The 20495-nt window shown below is 44.7% G+C and overlaps 1 protein-coding gene across 2 annotated transcripts in view; it reads right to left on the bottom strand.

Moving 5' to 3' along the window:
- MED20 (mediator complex subunit 20) overlaps window positions 1–20444 on the bottom strand; it is a 31192-nt gene extending 10748 nt beyond the window's left edge. For both annotated transcript variants that reach the window (XM_014533005.1, XM_014533004.1), the window contains exons 1-4: window positions 20332–20444; window positions 15915–16069; window positions 10585–10838; window positions 8368–8639 (exon numbers count right to left, since the gene is read on the bottom strand). In XM_014533005.1, coding sequence (XP_014388491.1) covers window positions 8424–8639; window positions 10585–10838; window positions 15915–16069; window positions 20332–20345 — 639 coding nt within the window. In that variant the 5' untranslated portion in view covers window positions 20346–20444 and the 3' untranslated portion in view covers window positions 8368–8423. The remainder of the gene's footprint in view (window positions 1–8367; window positions 8640–10584; window positions 10839–15914; window positions 16070–20331) is intronic.
- Between the last annotated feature and the right edge of the window lie 51 nt (window positions 20445–20495).

The following is a 20495-nucleotide window of genomic DNA, read 5'->3' as shown; positions in this document are numbered from 1 at the left end:
GGGCCCAGACCCCGGCGTCCGCTCCCAGGGTTCGCGCCGCGGGCGCAAAGTTTAGGGTCAACCATAAACGCAAGGCCAACTTGAGCCTAGCGTAAGGGGCGGCGGCGTAGAGGGACGCTAAGAATCGCGCATCGAAGTTTGGTTGAAGCACAAGAGGGGTAAATAAGGAGGTTTCCAGACAAAGAGACTCTCAAGGTACCGAGTCTTCGGTCCGTCCCTCCTCCTTAAAGGGCCAGACTCCCCCTAGCCCATCGCCGCTCCCTTCTCCCCCGCCCCTCAGCCGTGGAACAGTGAATGAATATTCCATTAGTTCCCCGCACTCTTTTTGGAGCTCCTTTAACATCTCTCACCACCGCCACGGGGGAAAGCCGTTCTCACTACCCCGTCTATGCTTTTGTTTTGTTCTGTTAAAAGACGCAAGTTTTAACCGGGTGGTTTGTTGCGAAAGAAGCAGCCTCCGAGCCGTGGGGTTTCCTGGCGCCTTTGCAAAAGTTACTGCTGGCTTCCAGACGGGAGAGCACGTGTCTGACTTTTGTCGCTGACGACCGAGGCGGGATTCAGCTGTTTTATGGAAATCCCCTCGAGGAAGTTTCACTCCGTTAACTGAGGACGGTCGTTCTGCAGATGGAAGGGATGGAGACCACAGGGAAGCGGAACGGCGGCGATTCCTACGAACCTCCTGTCTGGGAAAAGGTTCCTTCCCGGGCAGCCTCATGGTCCTGACCTAACTCGTGCGCGGTGACAGTACCCCAAGTAAGACCGACACTGTTACATCACCCAGCACATGACTAACGCAGGTAAAGGCTTACATTTAAACATAAGGACATATGCGTTATCAGCTACACTGGCACAGGCTACCCACTTGGAAATATGAAATGGAGACGCACAAAGGCCAAAGAACAATAAAGTAAGAAGGGGGAAACAGCACTGCGTGTCTAAGCATGAAACTACAATGCCTGGAGCCGAGCGCAATTATGTGTGAAGACATTTCCAAAGGCAATTAACTTGGACATTTTAAAGAGATTTGATGGAAGGAAAGGACCTGGTGATTGATTGATTTAGGATTTTGTCATGTGGCTCGAGTTCGAAGTTAGATATAAAATTCAGCATTCCCTTTGTTGTCTATCACCTTTAACGTTATTCTTTTTAAGAAATTCTTATCTTACATTATAACTCCTTACTTATTTTCTGCCTTTGGTCCGAAAACCGCCCAAGAAAATTCTTGGAGAATAAAGATTGTATCTTATTCAATGTTAATTCCTTAACAAAGAGCCTGGCACATAATAGGTGCTTTTGTTGAGTGAAGGATTTGGGAGATACTTAAGATTTCTGAAGGAAGGATGCTCTCAGAATAGCAATCCAGCAGGGAAAGATTCTCAGTGCTGTGAGCATGTATGATTAGATCGGTGTTTCTCAAAGTGTGGCCTGTGGAGCCCTTGGGATCCCTGAGACCCTTCTGGGGGTGGGGGTGGTCTAAGATCAAAACTATATTTTCATAATAATAAGATATTATTTGCCCTTGTTACTGTGATGACACTTGCACTGATATAAAAGTAATGACATAATAAAGAAAAGAAAAAAATAAAAATAAATGACAGGTAAAATTGTTACTGTCTTAACAATTTTAAGCAATGGCACTAAATTGTACTAGCAATCAAGGTTTTTATTCTTCATTGCCACCCATTCACAGGAAAAAAATACCTGTTCTACTTAAGGAAGTCCTTGGTGAAGCACTAAAAATTATTTGTTTTATTTAGGTTCAGATCTTTTCAATAATGCTATTCAATGGATGTATGCATAGAGCACTTCTGTTCCTTACCTAAGCACAATGATTTTCTTGAGGAAAAGCACTTGTGCAATTTCTCTGAATTTTGAACTGAATTAGCAACTTTCTTCGTGGACTACCACTTTTACTTGAAAGAACAGCTAACAGATAAACTAAAGTAATTCAACCTTAGGCCTCTGACAGATATTTTCTCAAAAATAAACAAAGTGAGCCTGACAAGCATTTGTTAGCAATGATAAAACTCATGCCCTCAAACAAAACTTAGAATTTTTTGAACACTTGTATCCATCACTGTGAGCTTAACAGCTTCCCGGGGCTTTTCTGGTGAGATTGGTTGTGATTTTGATACTATATGATGAAATGTGTGTCAAAATTTACAAGATCTGCAGTATTTTCCAAATGACCAATCACACCTTGGTAAAAAGATCCCTTCCAAGTGTAAAATAAACCAATGAATGCTAATATACAAGAGCACAAAAAGTTCACTGAGTCTGAGATTCCACATTGCAACTAACCTTTACTGGGACTGTGATGTAGTATCAAAGAATTTCCACAATTATCTGAAAAGATTTTGTTGTTGTTGTTAATCCTCACCAGAGGACACTTTTTCCCCCACTGCTTTTCAGAGAGAGAAGGAAGGGAGGAAGGGAAAGAAAGAGAGAGAGAAACATCAATGTGAGAGAAATACATCCACTGGTTGCCACTCCAATGTGCTGTACCCCCCAGGCTGAGAGCAAACCCTCAAGCCAGGTACGTGCCCTAAACCAGGAATTGAACCCAAGACCCTTCACAGTGAGCAGGCTGAAACTCTAACCACTGAGAAACACCAGCCATGTCTGAAAATATTATTAATATACTCCCCCCCCCTTTCCAACTACACATCTATGTGAGGTTAGACTTTCTTCATATTCTTCAACCAAAACAAGAGATTTAATACAGAAACAGATATGAGAATTCACTCTCTTCTATTATGCCTGACATTCAAGAGATTTGCAAAAATATAAAACAAGGCCACTCTTCTCACTAAAATTTTTTAAATAGTTAAATATTTTATTTATGTTAACATGCGATAGGTTTAGTGTTACCTTTAAATGAATTACTTTCAGTTTTTCACTATAAATTTTTATGAAGGTAAATATCGATATAACCTACATAAACAAAAGCTCTTTGGGGTACTCAATAATGTTTAAGAACACCTAGGAGTCCTGAGATCAAAACGTTTAAGAACTAAGTGTTAGATGAAAGCAGACAGAATAAGAAGGCTATTTTTTGACAATTCAAATATGAGACAACTATGCAGGATAGCTAACAAAAGATTTTATTGTAGCTTCAGAGTTAAGAGCTTAGGTAGTTCATCAATGAGGAATGGAAAACAGAATCAGGAACACTGAACTTTGTTTAAAAACAACTGATTACAAATGCAATCATGATACACATGGCATTAAAAAAAAACAACATTCAGAGACAGCCACAAAAGGCTTGGGGGCTGAGGGGAAACAGGAATGGATGTGCTTCAGTAAAAGATTAAAAGATATAGTTGTTTCTAACCCACTTCCTTTTTTTAAAGCCCAGCCCCTTTTTCTTTAGGTTAAAGGACAACAAGTAAAATGTTATCACTATGAATAAGTATTAAAAACCTATTTCCATGCTTAAGAGATGGTCCATACAAATGGTCCACACAACTGTGTTCACTGACCTGGTTACAAAAAAATACAAAAACCTATATGCTGAATATGTTCTCTGAACCCTCTCTACGCTGCTTGTTCTCTAATACAACACTCTTTCCACTGAAGAATTTTAACCTGCCACTAAACAGTAATGACCTCACAACCTCCCACCTTAAACATCCTCATCAAACACCAATACCTACAGCACCATTAAAAGATGCAAGAGCAGAAGAGAGACAGCATCTCCTTACCGACAAAGCACTCTTCTATTCTCCCTTGAACCTCTCAAGGAGCCGATGAAATATGGAGGGTCGGAATCATCATTCCCACTTTACAGATGAGACCCAAAAAGACCAACCTGATTGAAGCTACTGGGCAAATTAGAGACAGTACTATGGCCAGCACCCAGCCATCTGTCTCTAACACATGGTCTCTTCCCGTTAATAGGCTGCCTCAGAACAACTGTCACCTCTAATCCCTAGCCTTGCCTTTCCTACATGACAAAAGATTTCTACCCTTAAAAACAGGTCTATGCCATCTGATGGGGCAGGAATGTGTTGGGAAATGAAACAGAATAAAAGAGAATTCGGATTCTTTGTCATAATAGTTCCAAGAATTTTTTTTAACCTAATTTCATCACAGAGACTAGGAATTATTTCTCTGCCATCAATCACCTCCTTATGAAAATATATATACTCATTATGCCAAATTCCATCATAACAGAATAATTTTCAGATCCCATCGAGTGTGTCATAATGGAAGAGTAACTGGGGGGCCACCAAGAAAGCCTGCTGTAAAGATTGCTTCATACATATTTATTTCCACTCATTCTAAAAGGTTCTATGTTTATGAAGAGAGCAGTCCAGCTTCCCAGAAACTGAATGAAAGGCCTGAAGGACTACAAAATGAAGGAGGAAATTCCACGGAGCGGACCCCAGATAAAGTGTCCAAAAGGCAGGGCAAGTTCTTGCTCCCGATAAGCCAGTTGGACATTTCTCACGCCTGCTTTATTTTTGTCTTCCTGCTGTTACCCTTCAAAGACTCATTTTTTGGATCACGAACTCTGGAGATACTCTAATGAACCCTATAAATCCTATTCCCCCAAAACTGTGCACCTACACAAAGCAGTCTCTAGTTTCAGGACATCTTAGGCCTCTTGAGGCTCCCCTTGGGGGCTGATGACCTGCAGTAATGTTAGAACCCCTACTTTAGGGTCATAGCTCATGCATACTCCAGCACCAGCTAACAACAAATCCCTCATTAAGCACAATACAATCTCCACAATCTGTGAGGGAAAGGGCAAGTATGTTTTGTTGGATTTTTGTCTCAAGAGTGATAAAATCGGTGAAATACAGAGGAAAGGGATTTCCCTAGATTCGGCCAAGTCAAGGGATGGTGTTAAAGATATGAGTACTGAAGGTCAAACTAGCTGACCTAACGGGTCCCTTCTAATCCAAGAGACTGAATGACAGAAACTCACCTTGGGGAAAGTCTACCCAAGGAAGTGACTGCTCTAAGCCAAAGACACCAACCCCTAGGAGAGGACCCTTGTAATACAACTGGTTTCAGCCACTCCACATGGCAACTGTAACTAGGGCCTACCGCCCAAAGCACTCAAACAGCAGCAGAGACGGAGAGGGAGGCTGTCGGGAGAGACAGGCAGTACTGGGAGTTACAAAAAGGCCACACATATACCTCAGTCCTGCACGGCTCTAGATCTTCTGTGAATGTCCTCAAAATGTTCAACCTACAGACCTTCCTATCTTGTACTTTAAGAGCCTCAACTTTCAAAACCTGGAAGACATGCTTAAGTGGGAGTTTCTAACCGCTCCTCTTACCTGCCAGGATTTGGAGATGGAAATTTCACTTCCTCATCCTGAAGCCTCAAAAATGAATACTGGACCCACTGGTGGGAAGGAATGGTCAGTTTTTAGGTATTTTCTTCAGTGAAGCAGTGACACCAATAGAGTTCAGGGAAATGTGACTACTTGGTACTCAAGATCCAAGGAAAGCAAGCAGGAGGCAGCACAGGAACAGGGTACAGTGAATCAGAACAGCACAGCAGAAACAGAGCAGGAGCCCTCATGGACACAAGAAATGGACTAGACACTAAATAGAGCACAGTGTTTCCCCAAATTCCAGCACTTGCCTTCTGCCTCTATAGATTTTGCCATTTGCCAGTATCATCTGTACTATAACTTAATAGTTCTCTTTTGCAAAAAACTTACCCTCATCCTAAGGAATAAAGGGCTAGTTATATTTTTCTCTAATATACATGAGAGTAAGACATAAGTATTAATGTAACCATGTTTTCCACATTCCATCTGAAACCACCTGGCACCACAGAGGTCCAGGTGTCACACTGACACAGCTGGTAGCTAGGAGACCCGGTTGTGAAGTTTGGTCCTGACTCCAGCCTCATTTCTAGGCAGGCACCTCTGGGGGCCACTGCTTTCCCATCTTAAAGGAGAACTAGATGAGTCCCACAGCTGCCCTGCGTAGCTCTGAGAGTCAAGGTTGACAGATTTCTATGTGGCTATGGCAAAGGTAGCCACCAAGGTGACTTGTTAGCAGGGTCCTAGAAATTCCCCCGTTTCTGCGCTTTTGGGGGTTAGCTACAGGTGGGGGAAGGGGTAATGCATTTGGAAGCAAAAGACGCTGGGTAGAAGACAGCCTAGTGTAGAAGGAAGAACATGAGATTTGAACCCCAAAAATATGGCATCTCCATTTAGCAGCCAAGTTTAAGTTTTTTTTCATTTATAAAGTAAAGATAACCGTGCCCTTTTTCCTTAAATTTATACATTTGCTCCTCAATTTTCTATCAACCAGAGCTTACAAAAATGCACACACTGATATTCCTAGACTACTCTTGAAAGCCCCATCCAAACTGGCACACAAGTAGTCTACGGATAACATTTAGCCCCTTCTCACTAGTTACTGGTTCCATTTTTGGCAATTTTGCAAGTGGAGGCATATGTTAAAATGTATTGCATTACCCGCCTTTTTTAGTGATAAATTTTCTTTGACACAAAGGACAAACACAGGCAAAAGTAACTAAAGTGGCAGTTCTTAAAGCCTGAGCTGGACTTAAAGCTGGTCAAATGTATGCTCGAATAGGAAGAAGAATAAAAGTGAAGAATGTGTAGGAGTCAAGGATGTGTCTAAAAGCAAAGTATAGTTAGGGAGTTTATATTATTTTTTAGGTTTCAGGGAACAGAATCTCCTTACAATGTATAAGTCTAGAGTCAAATTTACCACACTCAGCTTCCATATATTATTATGAATACATTATGTTCAAAATGATGTCTCAAATCATGAAAGACTGGTGGCAGCCTACAGAAAAATACAAGTAGATACATCTGGATAAGAGCACATATAAATCAGAAGGCCAAAAACATAAGGTCTGTGCATTTTATTGTGTAAATGATATCTAAAACATACCTCAATTTCAATATAGCAAAAATAAATCAGAAAAGCAGGGGAAGTGAGAACAACAAATGCGGAGGACAGGTCCTAGTTATAAAGTTGGCTCGAGCTTCCTGCCAGCCAAAGCTAAAAGGGTCTACTGACAGATTCTTGCTGCAGAGCCCTATGTGTGAAAACAGTTTCTCCTTAGGTGCCTTCAAAGAGGGACAGTATCCTTGAGGGCAGCATAGCAGTGTGTACATTAGACTATCCCCCACTGTGTATCTCATTGTTAGCCTGACTGACTGTTTCAGCAGCAGGAGTGGGGTGGGCAGGCAATGTTGATCAAATGAGCAGCTTGGAGGCGCAAAGGAGATGAGAAAGAGCTCAGTGCATCGAGTCAACTGGGTGCATGCGAACTGGAGAGGCCTAGATACTGAGACCTAGGCAAGGGGTTTGGAACTGACTTCCTAGTGTGACTAATCTAGCTAAACCAAAAGGGACTCTGGCATCAGCCCTATCCCAATCCAATTCATAAACAACTGGCTTAGTTAGAGGGAGTACTGACTGCAAAGTAACAGCCAAGAGCATTCCTGGGCACATCCACTGAGCTCCATGTAGCAAAGGCCATTAACTAGACCATTTTCTCCATCTTCCAGTCACAGGATCCCTGAGTTTTAACTGGGCACATGACTACTCAAATAAGAGGCTCTATATCCTGCTGTCCCTTTCAACAAACTGTGGCCATAGTGGTTTGAGCAACTCCAGGTCATTCATATTCTTTATAAAAGAAACTGCTTTGTTCTCTCTTTCCCCAGTGGAATGCGGACATAGAGCTGATGAGTCTGCTTTGACCTTGCAGGCAAGGACAACAAGCTAGTGGTGGCTGAACAACAAGATTAAAAAAACCTAAGTTCCTGATGACCTTGTAGAGTTAAACCTGCCCTGGACCATCTGACTACCTCTGTTCTATTAAAAGAGAGATTAAACTTCTACTAGGCTCGTTTTGTTATATAGGACTCAGGCAATTCCCTAGAAAAGTCAACTCTCAATACACTTCAGCAAACAGGTCAGAAAATGCCATCCATAAAATAAGCTGGCCTCCTACCCCTCTAGGAGGCGAAGCACATCTCTGAGCAGAGGAAGAGGCCTTTATTGCAGCACAGCCCAAACACAAAATGCAGCCTGCCCACTGGCCCAGGCCAAATCCACAATAGTTGGAGATACAGACTACTTTCCCCACCAGGCCAGGCAGGGACGCCCCTGTCCTACCTTTGCCCCTACAGCAGGAAAGCTCCAAACTTCTCCACTCTTCATAATCACCGTTCTGGAGGACAGGCCAAGTCCAGTAAGGCAGGGAGTGAAACAGCTGTCAGGGGACTGTGTGTGAGGGTCAGGGGAGGGGGTCTGGAGCCCCAGAACAAAAGCCACAGCTGGGAACTGGAGAAGGAGGGAACCCTCCATGTCCACCCTGAGTTTCTGGGGCCCAGAGCCCTGAAGGTGTAGCACCTGCGCCTCCTGTGGAGTCCCTTGGTGATGAAGCTCAACCATGCAGCTGCCAGTCACTAACGAATCCCAGCCACCGGCACCTGCTGCTGCTTGCGAATCTTGTTGAAGAGTTCCATGTACTGGACCATGGTATCTGCTGGGCCGTAGACTGTGTCGTGTCTGTTGCCAAACACTGCAGGAGCCCCGGGTGTGTGGCTGCCTAGAAAACTCTGTAGGAATTCGAGCAGCAGGCTCCAGCAGTCACTAGCTACCACACACGGGCCATATTCCACCTGGGACCAAAGGAACAGAGAATGAGGGTGAGTGCAGGCAAGGATGAGGACTTCTGTTTCCCTTGCACCTTCTACCCTTGCACCCATCTTCCACAACCCCAAGCCAAAGACACACACCTTCTAGCACAGTGTTGCTGCACAGGAAATACTCAACCCAAACACCAGGGATTTAACACACCACCATTCCCTTTAGGCATCTCTGACATTCTTGTCTTGGAGTTATCAACCCCCAGCCCTGCCCACAAGATCCAAGGGCAGATCTGGGCCCCTCTGGATTATCTCAGAACTACATACAGTGGGGCCTTGACTTACGAGTTTAATTCGTTCCGAGACCAAGCTCGTTAAGGAACTCGATAAGGAGCTCGTTAACTCAAATTACTCTGTCAACTCAATGCAAAAAATCGGCCAAGAGACAGCTGTATCTCAAAAACTCGTTAGTCGGGACACTCGTAAATCAAGGCCCCACTGTAATCCCTACATGCTGGGACATTGAAGGAGAGCTCAGGAAATTCTGAGAAAACGAAGAGAGAATGCGTGTGCGTGTGTTAGGGGATTAATAGAGCGCAAAGTGGACACATATGCTCATACGTCTCTGCAAGACCAAATATTACTCCCAGGTAGATCCAGCCTGGGCTCCAACCCTAAGAAATAATTTCCTGATCAATGTAGCAGGGGCCACATGATACACATCTTCAGCTTTCTCACTGGGGAAATCACTGGTAACCAGGAGAAACAGCACAGAAACAGCCGGGGTATGTTTGTACTACAAAGCTGGAAATGTGGAGGATAAACACTGGGGTCCCAGTGGGTCTCAGCAAATGCAAGGTGTGTCTCAAGCTGAAAAGGGTGAGGAAATCTTGGCCCTCGAGTACCCTGGAATTTTAGAGCAGTAATCCACTAACGCCCTGTTCTCTGCCGGGGCCGCCTTTTAGGACTTAGCTATCCCCATGTCTCCACATGTGAGTCCCTCCTTAAATGCTGATCCTGTAGGAGGCTCATAATCCAAGTCAGCAGTGCTCTCATTGGCATGAAGTCCCAGAGCAATCCGTGGCATTTCTCATAGACCAGTGGTCAGCAAACTCATTAGTCAACAGAGCCAAATATCAACAGTACGACGACTGAAATTTCTTTTGAGAGCCAAATTTTTTAAACTTAAATTATATAGGTAGGTACATTGTTATTAACTTAATTAGGGTACTCCTAAGGCTTAGGAAGAGCCACACTCAAGGGGCCAAAGAGCTGCATGTGGCTCATGAGCCGCAGTTTGCCGACCACTGTCATAGACTAACTGCAAAAACGGTTTGTGTTCTGGCCCTGCTCTCTTACTAAATAAAACATTTGCAAAAAACAGGCCCCATAGCTTATGTATTTTTTTTTTTAAATCTCACAGTGCTGGGCACATGGTAGATTGTGGATTACCACTGGTCCCAAAGCCAGCTACTCGTCACACTCCCTCTGTCATTTTCAGTCTAGCCCTCAAAGGTGAAACCATCACACGTAGCCCTTTCCACCATGAAAGTGGATAGCATGGCAAAAGGGAAGGCACAGCTTTGCTATATCACTTTTGAGACCCATCTGCAAGCATCCTAAGGAGAGATGTGCGGGCCCACCTCCCGAAAGTTAACTGCACTGAAAGTTCTGGTCTGCTCCAATCCTCTTATGAAGGATGACTGGTCCCTCCACAAAATTCACCTGCCTCTCTTGGTTTTCCCTTCCCTTCTCCAGCAAGCCAGCCTTTCTAGGCTTCCTACCTGCTGTGAACCCAGCTTCCAATTCCCATCCTGGTCTAGAGTCTCGAATGATAAAGGACAGGGTAAAAGGTGCAGGCGCAGGGGCCAGGTAGGCATCAACACCGGTTTGCACTCAGAGGGACGTGGAAATCTGCAGAGCCCTCTGCTGAGCTGCTCCTTCAGCACATCCCGCTCCTACTTCACCAAGGTCTTACCTCCACAGAGATGCCTCGGGCACTGGGCCCCATTGTGACCGTGCCCACCTTCACTAGGAAGTCACAGTACTGGTAACGGGTGCCTCGGGTCTCAATCTTGCTGGCCTTGGCACTCTGGAAGAAGCCCTTGAGTTTCACCATGAGCACATCAAAGTTGGTGTCGGCAATAAGGCAAGGGCCATTCTCAAAGAGGGCAAAGCAGCTCAAAGGGTATTCTGAATTGTGCATCACATACATCAGCTTCCCACTCTGACCTGCAGGGACAGAGACCCTACTCAGCATCAAGACCTCCTTCAGCAAACCCCAGAATAGAGGCAAATCCAGGGAACAAGGCCAGATGGCATTACCTAAGCAGTCTTGGGGGGGCGGGGCGGGGGATCCCCTTACCAAAAGCCTTTTCTGAAGAATAGCATGTGGTAAAATCTACCCGCTCTACAGAAAAAGGTGAGGGGCACACAGGGAACTCACTAGCGTTAATAACAGTTGAATTTTTAAGTTGAGGGATAGGGTCACAGATGGATGATGATGATGATTTACTCACAGAGACTTTACATATAGTCTTTTATATAATCACTAGAGGCCTGGTGCACAAATTCGTGCACAGGTGGGATCCAGCCCGCCCACCCCGATGGACCCAGTGAGCCGGGGGCGGGGGAGACACGGGACATTGGCAGGTTGGCCCCGCCCCCCATCAGGGTGGGGGAAGCCATCAGAGGCAGGGCCGGCAGGGGGAGGGGCCGTGGGCGGTTGGTGGGCTGGCCCCGCCCCCTGGTCGAGCTCCCAGTGGAGGGGACAATTTGCATATTAGCCTTTTATTATATAGGTCACATAATAAGGAAGATGAAATAATAGCATTTCAGTATGCCAAATGAAGCAGACACTCTCTTCTGTCCACTCCTACCTTCCTTGGCCTCTCCCTCTTTGATATATAAGTGGCCCCAGAAACACAGCAAAGGGGAGTATCTGAGCATGAGGCTAGGAAGATAGACCAGAGCCAAGTGGTGCTACATCTTGTCTTCCATGCTCACGAAGCCTGGACTCCATTCTAAAGGCAATGGTGAAGCCTTGGGCAATTTTAAGACATCAGCAGACTTGGGAATATAGCATACACAACAGCAGAAAAGAACTCAGCATCTGGAATCAAAAGGTCTAGTTTTCTCATTGATTACTATAGATTTTCTGCAAGAAGGAAGCAAAGTTATATATATATTAGAGGCCTGGCACACAAATTTGTGCACTAGTGGTGTACCTTGGCCTGGCCTGTGGAATTGGGCTGAAACCGGCTCTCCAACATCCCCTGAGAGGTCCTGGATTGCGAGAGGGTGCAGGCCAGGCTGAGGGACCCCAACGGTGTATGATCGGGGCCAGGGAGGGACTCGGGAGGTTGACCAGCTGGGGAGGGACCACAGGAGGGCTCCACAGCGAGTCCAGCCTGTCTCACTCAGTCCCAATCAGCCAGACCCCACAGTAGCAAGCTAACCTACTGGTTAAAGTGTCTGCCCCCTGGTGGTCAGTGCATGTCATAGCAAGCAGCTGAGCTGCCTTAGCATATCATTAGCTTTGATTGGTTGAACAGACTACCAGACACACTTAGCATATTAGGCTTTTATTATATAGAATGTGTATATGTGTGTGTGTGTGTGTGTGTGTGTGTGTGTGTGTATTTGGTTAAGTGGAAAATGGAAGAAGGCAAATGGAAAGGAAGATTTTCTCTCTCATACGTTACAAGAGTTAATGGATAAACTGCCACAATCTCAAATATTTATCTTTATTAAATACTTAAACTATTCCCAACACTGTCCTAGGGTTTAAGAAGCATACAAGTAGAGGACTTAGCCCCGGCCTCAAGAAGCTAATAAACTCACTAGGGATAGGTTAAAAACTTTAGGACCTGAACTAGGATACAAAGAGAGGGCAGGACTCAGCCACATGGAGAAGGAAAAAGACATTCTAGGCAGTGATGAGAGTGTAGCAATGGGAATGAGAGAAGGGGGCGGGGGGAGCTGGGGCATTATGACCTGTATATACGCCTCCACTCTGCTGCCACTTGCTGAACACAACAGGCTCTGCACATCCCTCCTGACTGCCTGTTGCCAGTTCCCACCTTTCACCTCCCAGCAAATCCACTTCAAATACTTCAACCCTCAAAAAGACATCCAAAGTTGATCTGTCATTATGTTCTTGTGCAAACTCACGGTAATAACATAATTCATATGAGTCTGCAAATATTCTTAGTCTTGAAAATATTCGGAAAGTCAACTAAGGTTTGTTTTTTAATGAATAAGGCACTCCCAGTTGTTTATAGACAATACTATCTTTTTAATCACAGTGAAGTAGTTTCTTATCTGCACAAATGTGTGAAGTAAGCTGAACCAGTGTCACTGTCCCCCTTTTGCAGATGAGGAAAATTATGGGTCCCAGACCAGCAACAGCAGCAGCACCACCACGTGGAAGCTTGTTAGAAATGCAAGTTATCCACCCCACCCGAGACCTACTGAGTCAGAAAGTCTGGAAGAGAGGCCCAGCAACCTGTGTTAACAAGCCCTCCAGGTGATGCTAATGCTGGTCAGTGTGGGAACTGTGGATCTAAAGGCACAGAGCCAGCAGGCAGCAGAGCTGGAACTCCAATCAGGCTTTCTGACCTCAAATTTATTGCTCTTTCCATTCTACCCCACTGTCTGCCAAGAATGATGTCTCCCTAACTGGACTATAGTTCCTTAAAAACAAAGGTCTGATCAGGAGGAAAACAGCCCACACCAGGTAATTTCATAGAAGTAGTGTATCTGTATATATATAAACCAGAGGCCTGGTGCATGAATTCGTGCACCAGTGGGGTCCTTTGGCCTGGCCTGCAGGATCCAGCCGAAACCGGCTCTCCGACATCCCCCGAGGGGTCCGGGATTATGAGAGGGTGTAGGCCAGGCCGAGGGACCCCACCAGTGCACAATCAGGGCCAGGGAGGGACGTGGGAGGTTGGCCAGCCAGGGAGGGACCGCAGGAGGGCTCCAGGGCATGTCCAGCCTGTCTCCCTCAGTCCCAATCGGCCAGACTCCAGCAGCAAGCTAACCTACCAGTTGACTGTCTGCCCCATAGTCAATGCACGTCATAGCAACTGATCAACCACTCAACTGTCTGCCCCCTGGTGGTCAGTGCATGTCATAGCAAGCGGTTGAGTGGCCTTAGCATATCATTAGCGTATTACGCTTTGATTGGTTGAACGGACGACTGGATGACTGTACACTTAGCATATTAGACTTTTATTATTCAGCAGGTTCTCGGGTTATGTTGGAGATCCATTCCTACGGCGAGACCTAACGCGATTTTCGCGGTAAGTCGGAACCCACCTACATAAGCACCTACGTCACTCACATGGAGCACATACACAGCAGTAATGAAGTGAAAGAGTAAAAAAAATTTAAAAGAAAGATAACAATTCCTGACCTTTACTTGTGGTAAATAAATAATAAAAAACATAAAGCACATATGTACGTAGTCGAAATGACGGAACTTTTTTTTTTATAAATAAATGGGAGATGGCAACGTAACCACAAAACGACATAGGTCGAGTCCGACATAACCCGAGGACTGTCTGTACAGGACGTTTTATTTTCCAAATGCTTCATAACCATTATATCTCTTGATTCTTACGTCCTTCCTACTGAAGGCAAAACAATGGTTAACACTGCAATTTTACAGATGATGACACTCAGTATAGCTCTTAGCTACCACTTATTAAAGGTTCATTACATGACAACCTCAGTTCTTGTGCTTTGCATGTATTAACTTATTTAATTAGCACAATAACACCAGGAGGTAAGTACTACGCTTATCTTCATTTTACAGGTGAGAGAACTGTACCGGAAAGGATGCAAAAACAGAACCCTCACCAGACAGTTTCATTAGAGGGGATTTAATACAGGAAACAAAGTACAGGGGATAGAAAAACTAAAAAACCAAATGGAATGATGATGTCATCCAAAAATTAGCAACACACGGAGCCATTATCATCCCTAAGCCTGGAAGGAAATAGAAATGTGCTGTTATTAGAGCCATGAGCAAAGGCTGCCCAGCAGGAGCTAGAACCAAGGAGACAGCCAGAGACACTGCCTAAAACAGAGGGAGAAACAAACTGTGGTCTCCCTTTCTCCTGTCCTCTGATCTTCCCCAATGCCTTTGGCAGGAGAAGTTCAGGGAATGGATGTATGGGGAAGTAGAAAAATTACCAGCATAGAAACTGTCACAGGTTGTGGGACTTACCTAAATTGCGGTTAGTATGTGGCAGAGCTAGGATTCAGTTATCTGGTTCCATGTCTAGACTCTGAATCACTGTGCTATGGAACTGTCCAAGGGGAAGATACAGCAGAACCCAGGTTCCCTAACTCATATTCAAAGATCCTTTTTGCCTCCTTACCATCACCACCACCACCATCCACAGCCATCTCATCTCTTAATACACTTAATACAAAAGGTGATTCATCAGTCAAGGTTATGCTAACGAGGTAGCCAAGGCCACTGTGCAGGTGTGGGAAACAGGAAGCCTTTCTGCAAAAAGTTCTAGAAACTCTAAAACTCTATCAGAATCCTTTACAAAAACGTCTGAGCTTAAAGGAGTCTTTCTCAAACTTAGAGCGCATAAAGGGGAGCACGTTAAAATGCAGAGTGTGAGGCCCACAACACCAGTCAGTCCGCAGCAGAGCCAGGAAGCTGCACCTTAACAAGTAGCCCAGGTGATTTTGATGAAGTTAGTAAGCAACCCTCTGAGAAACACTGCTTAAAAGTGCAAAGTGCAAAAAGACTAAAACATGGGCCAGGTCTCAGAGATGAAGGATCAAGAATTAATGAATTCATCCCTAGCTGGTTTGGCTCAGTGGCTAGAGCATCGGCCTGCTGACTGAAAGGTCCCAGGTTCGATTCCGGTCAAGGGTGCATGTCTGGATTGCGGGCTCGATCCCCAGTAGGGGGCATGCAGAAGGCAGCCAATCAATGATTCCCTCTCATCATTGATGTTTCTCTCTTTTTCTCCCCCTCCCTTCCTCTCTGAAATCAATAAAAATATACTAAAAAAAAATCTAAATGCACAGCATTAAAAAAAAAAAGAATTAATGAATTCAGAAACTCCCTCTCCCTTCCTCTATGAAATCAATAAAAATATACTAAAAAAAAAAATCTAAATGCACAGCATTAAAAAAAAAAGAATTAATGAATTCAGAAACACATCTGCCACATGTTCAAGAATATCACTCTTAAAAGAGCAGGAAGATTTCAGTGAACATAAATGTCTATCGACTCCAAGCCAGGATGCAGCCATCCCACAGACGCATCTCACTAACCTTGGCTGCCAAGGGTAGAAGCAGCCGTGTGATAGGTCTCACAGTCTACACAAAATGTTCCTTGCTTCTCTGCCCCGAGCACCTCCAACTTCCGGGTGAGGAGCTCCACGGTCTGCTGGACACTCTTGCCCTCAGCCACAGGCATCTGGGACACACTGGAAGGGAGAGAATCAAATCGTCAATATCCAGAGACATGGGCGCTGGCTGAGCCACTCCATCACCCACAGAATCACAGCTCATCAGGACCATAGAGACCACCTACCGGGACCCCTTTATTTTAAAGATGCATTTTTTTGACATTCATAAACGTATAGCTTTATTCTCTTTCTGTACATATTGGCAATGGTAAAGCTTAAAGATGCATGTCCGATGAAATATGCAAAAACAAGGAATTTACATAAATAATTTATACTTCAGAAAATTAAAGTTGAAAAATATTTTCCACATCATTAGCGTTCACAGTATTTAAAGTAAATCAAGCTTTCCCCCTTAGATTTCCAACTACATTGTCTCAGCAGAGAAGGATAAATCTGATCAGGAGCTCAAGGATCAAGCCTGGTTTTGTTCAGATGCAGAACTAGAGTCCTACAGTCCCTAAGAACACAGATCTCATGATTCTCTCACAAGAGCGCAGCGAACTTCCTATCACACCAGAATTCCCTAAGCATGGCATGTGTGCCAACATTCAAGAGAAGATTTTAGGTGGCACCCCGACTGAACACTTGACAACACTGTGTCATGTAATGTTTCCTTCACAATTATTTCAGTTCTGACGATATCAAGGAGATAGCCTTAATTTGGGGTATGTTTTTTCCAACTCTTAACACTCTGAATGTGTGCTGTCCAGTACAGTACCACAAGCCACATGTGGCCATTTACATTTAAACAAGAATGTAATCCAAGCAATGAAACAAAAAAATGTTATTTCCAAGACTTCCTTCCATGGTGAGTAAAACCAGCTTCCCCTTTAGAGTGGTAGTTAACAGTCACCAAGCCCCAACTATGTGCCAGACAGTGTCCAAAAGCCTTGAGATAAATAAACTCTTTGAATCCTCACAATAGCCGTAGCTGTGCTATTATTTATCGCCTTATTACAAATGAGGAAACTGAAATACAGAGGGGTTGGGTTGACTTGCATAAGATCATACAGCTTGGTGTAGTGTAGCCAAGATTCAAAATCAGGCAAACTGGCTCTATATCTGTGCCCTTAACTACTACAGTAGACTACTTCCCTAGCGATATAGTTAAAATACTTTCAAGAAATAGATTTAAAAGAAAACATTAACGAATACTACTACACTGGAAGGAGAGAATCAAATCGTCAGTATCCAGAGACATGGGCACTAGCTATATAAAAATCAAAAAGACAGACATTTGTGACTGAATTTACGGAGACACTGCATTACTTAATAATCAGCCAAATGAAGCTATAAAGGTAGAGTCCTCCTTGTTGCTAAAAATTGTCACTACTCTCCATCAAAAAAGCACTAATAAAGGAATGATGATGATGTACCTTATGTTGAAACATAAGCACATTCCTAAAATGATGCTACTGGGGTGAGAAGTGCGAGGAGTCTGAAAACGTTGATAAGGGTCCTAACAGAGAGCCCTTACCCTCGGCCTGCCTCCTCTATTGAAAGAACAGGGACTTCCAGGGTTCCAAGCCTCTGAGCCGCAAACTTGCCATGGCCATCGCCCACACATCTCCCTTACCCTAGGACAGTGGTTGGCAAACCGCGGCTCTCGAGCCACATGCGACTCTTTGGCCCCTTGAGTGTGGCTCTTCCACAAAATACCACGTGTGGGCACGCACGTACAGTGCGAAGTTGACTTAAAACTTTAAGTAAAGTTTATTAAGTTAATTTTAGGGAACGTTGTGGAGTGAAAGAAGATGTACTGTCGAGGATTGAGAAAGGTATGTTGAGATGGTTTGGACATATAGAGAGATGAATGAAACGAGATAGACGAAACAAGTATACAAGACGAGTGTGGATGGGAGAGTTGAAAGCGGTCGACCTCAGCGAAGGTACCTCAATCAGATTGAGGACGTTTTTAGCAAAGGCCAGCTTAGGAGTACCCTAATTGAGTTAATACCTACCTATATAGTTTAAGTTTAAAAAATTTGGCTCTCGAGATTCACACAGCCAGTCGGCCTGGTGGTCAAATCCCTCTAGTATTAACTACAACAATCAAGGCTTAACTAGAACAAGACTGCGCACAAAGACCACTAGGGGGTGCACCAAGAAAGCATAAAAAATGCGGAGACAAAAAAACATGACAGAAATGGAGGATATAGAGCTAAAAATCGCAATTTTGAGGGCTTGCAAAAATGTGCTAGAAGCTGCCAATAAACTTGAGGAGAGACTCACGAAAACTAATGAGACCCTCGATGCTATGATAAAGAACCAACTAGAAATTAAGCATACACGGACTGAAATAAAGAATATTATACAGACACCCAATAGCAGACCAGAGGAGCGCAAGAATCAAGCCAAAGATTTGAAATGCGAAGAAGCAAAAAACACCCAACCGGAAAAGCAAAATGAAAAAAGAATCCGAAAATACGAAGATAGTGTAAGGAGCCTCTGGGACAGCTTCAAGCGTACAAACATCAGAATAATAGGGGTGCCAGAAGATGAGAGACAGCAAGATATTGAAAACCTATTTGAAGAAATAATGGCAGAAAACTTCCCCCACCTGGTGAAAGAAATGGACTTACAGGTCCAAGAAGCGCAGAGAACCCCAAACAAAAGGAATCCAAAGAGGACCACACCAAGACACATCATAATTAAAATGCCAAGAGCAAAAGACAAAGAGAGAATCTTAAAAGCAGCAAGAGAAAGAGACTCAATTACCTACAAGGGAATACCCATACGACTGTCAGCTGATTTCTCAACAGAAACTTTGCAGGCCAGAAGGGAATGGCAAGAAATATTCAAAGTGCTGAATACCAAGAACCTACAACCAAGATTACTTTATCCAGCAAAGCTATCATTCAGAATTGAAGGTCAGATAAAGAGCTTCACAGATAAGGAAAAGCTAAAGGAGTTCATCACCACTAAACCAGTATTATACGAAATGCTGAAAGGTATCCTTTAAGAAGAGGAAGAAGAAAAAGGTAAAGATACAAATTATGAACAACAAACATGCATCTATCAACAAGTGAATCTAAGAATCAAGTGAATAAATAATCTGATGTACAGAATGAACTGGTGATTATAATGAATCAGGGACATAGAAAGGGAATGGACTGACTATTCTTGGGGGGGAAAGGGAAATGGGAGATGCGGGAAGAGACTGGACAAAAATCGTGCACCTATGGATGAGGACAGTGGGTGGGGAGTGAGGGCGGAGGGAGGGGCGGGAACTGGGAGGAGGGGAGTTATGGGGGGGAAAAAAAGAGGAACAAATGTAACCTGAACAATAAAGATTTAATTAAAAAAAAAATTTGGCCCTCAAAAGAAATTTCAATCGTTGTACTGTTGATATTTGGTTCTGTTGACTAATGAGTTTGCCGACCACTGCCCTAGGGGTCAGAGGAGGCTCATGATGCCAAATGCAGTAAACAAAAACGCAATCACTGACAAACTGGCAAGAGCCGGGGCTTCCAGGAGTTTCCACAGGCTGTGACCCGGGAAGCCTACAGACAATGACTTGGGATAGCCTGGCCTCCAGTCCTCTATGATTGGAAATGTTTACACTTACTGCTGTTTAAAAAAGAAAAAAAAAGGCTCTGAAATCTAGCATTTTGGAACTAATGACTCCAAGGGCATCAGACCCATATCTTTCCCTATCACCCCGACTTAAAATGAGTTAGAGATTTTATAAGTCCACAGAAACAACACAAATCATGTAGAAAACAGGCCCTAAAGAAGTGATGTGCCCAGAACCCAAATCTCCTAATTCCCAATAGCTCCCCGCCCCGCCCCACCCCCCAAACCAAAGACCTTAAAATGGTCAAACCAGAACTTGACATAGACTGGTCTAACTACATTTAGTGGCTGGAAGGAGAGACGGGTGAAAACCTAAAAGAAGCTACTGTCCCTCTCTGCCTGTCCCAGACCCCTCTAGCCCTGCCTGCTGATGAGTTCTAGCCCACACATCCTCTCTCCGACCCCCAAGTCCCACCCTGGCCACACCGGCGGAAAGCTGTGCCAAGAAAACGGGAAGGAGGCACCCAACCATGGACGGTTCCTGGGACAAAACCCAGGAGGAAGGGGGCGCATCCCCCAGGAACCAGGCCCGGGGACTCCACAGCCCTCGCGGGGTCTCCCTCACCCACACAGCCCGAGGACATCGTGCCAGACTCCCGAGGGACCGCAGACCCGGGTCCCGACCCTCCCCCCGGGTTCACTCGGAACTCCGAGGGCCCTTCGCGACCCCAAGTCCCGCCCCACAGTATCCCCTGCAGCCCTACCAGGTCACTCCCATGATGTCGGACCAGGAGGAAGGCAGGACCAAAGAGCGGAATCGCAGAGTTCTCCGGCCACGCACAGTTAGTGGAGGCGCCCTAAGGCCAGTTCCGGTGGAGGGAGGGATTCCGGAAGTGACGTAAAAACAGAGCGCCCAGTCGACGCACCG

The sequence above is a fragment of the Myotis brandtii genome, unplaced genomic scaffold (genome assembly GCF_000412655.1).
Source record: "Myotis brandtii unplaced genomic scaffold, ASM41265v1 scaffold929, whole genome shotgun sequence".
NCBI lineage: Eukaryota > Metazoa > Chordata > Mammalia > Chiroptera > Vespertilionidae > Myotis > Myotis brandtii.
Note: the sequence above shows the minus strand (reverse complement) of the source record. Positions and strands in the feature narration are given on the sequence as shown.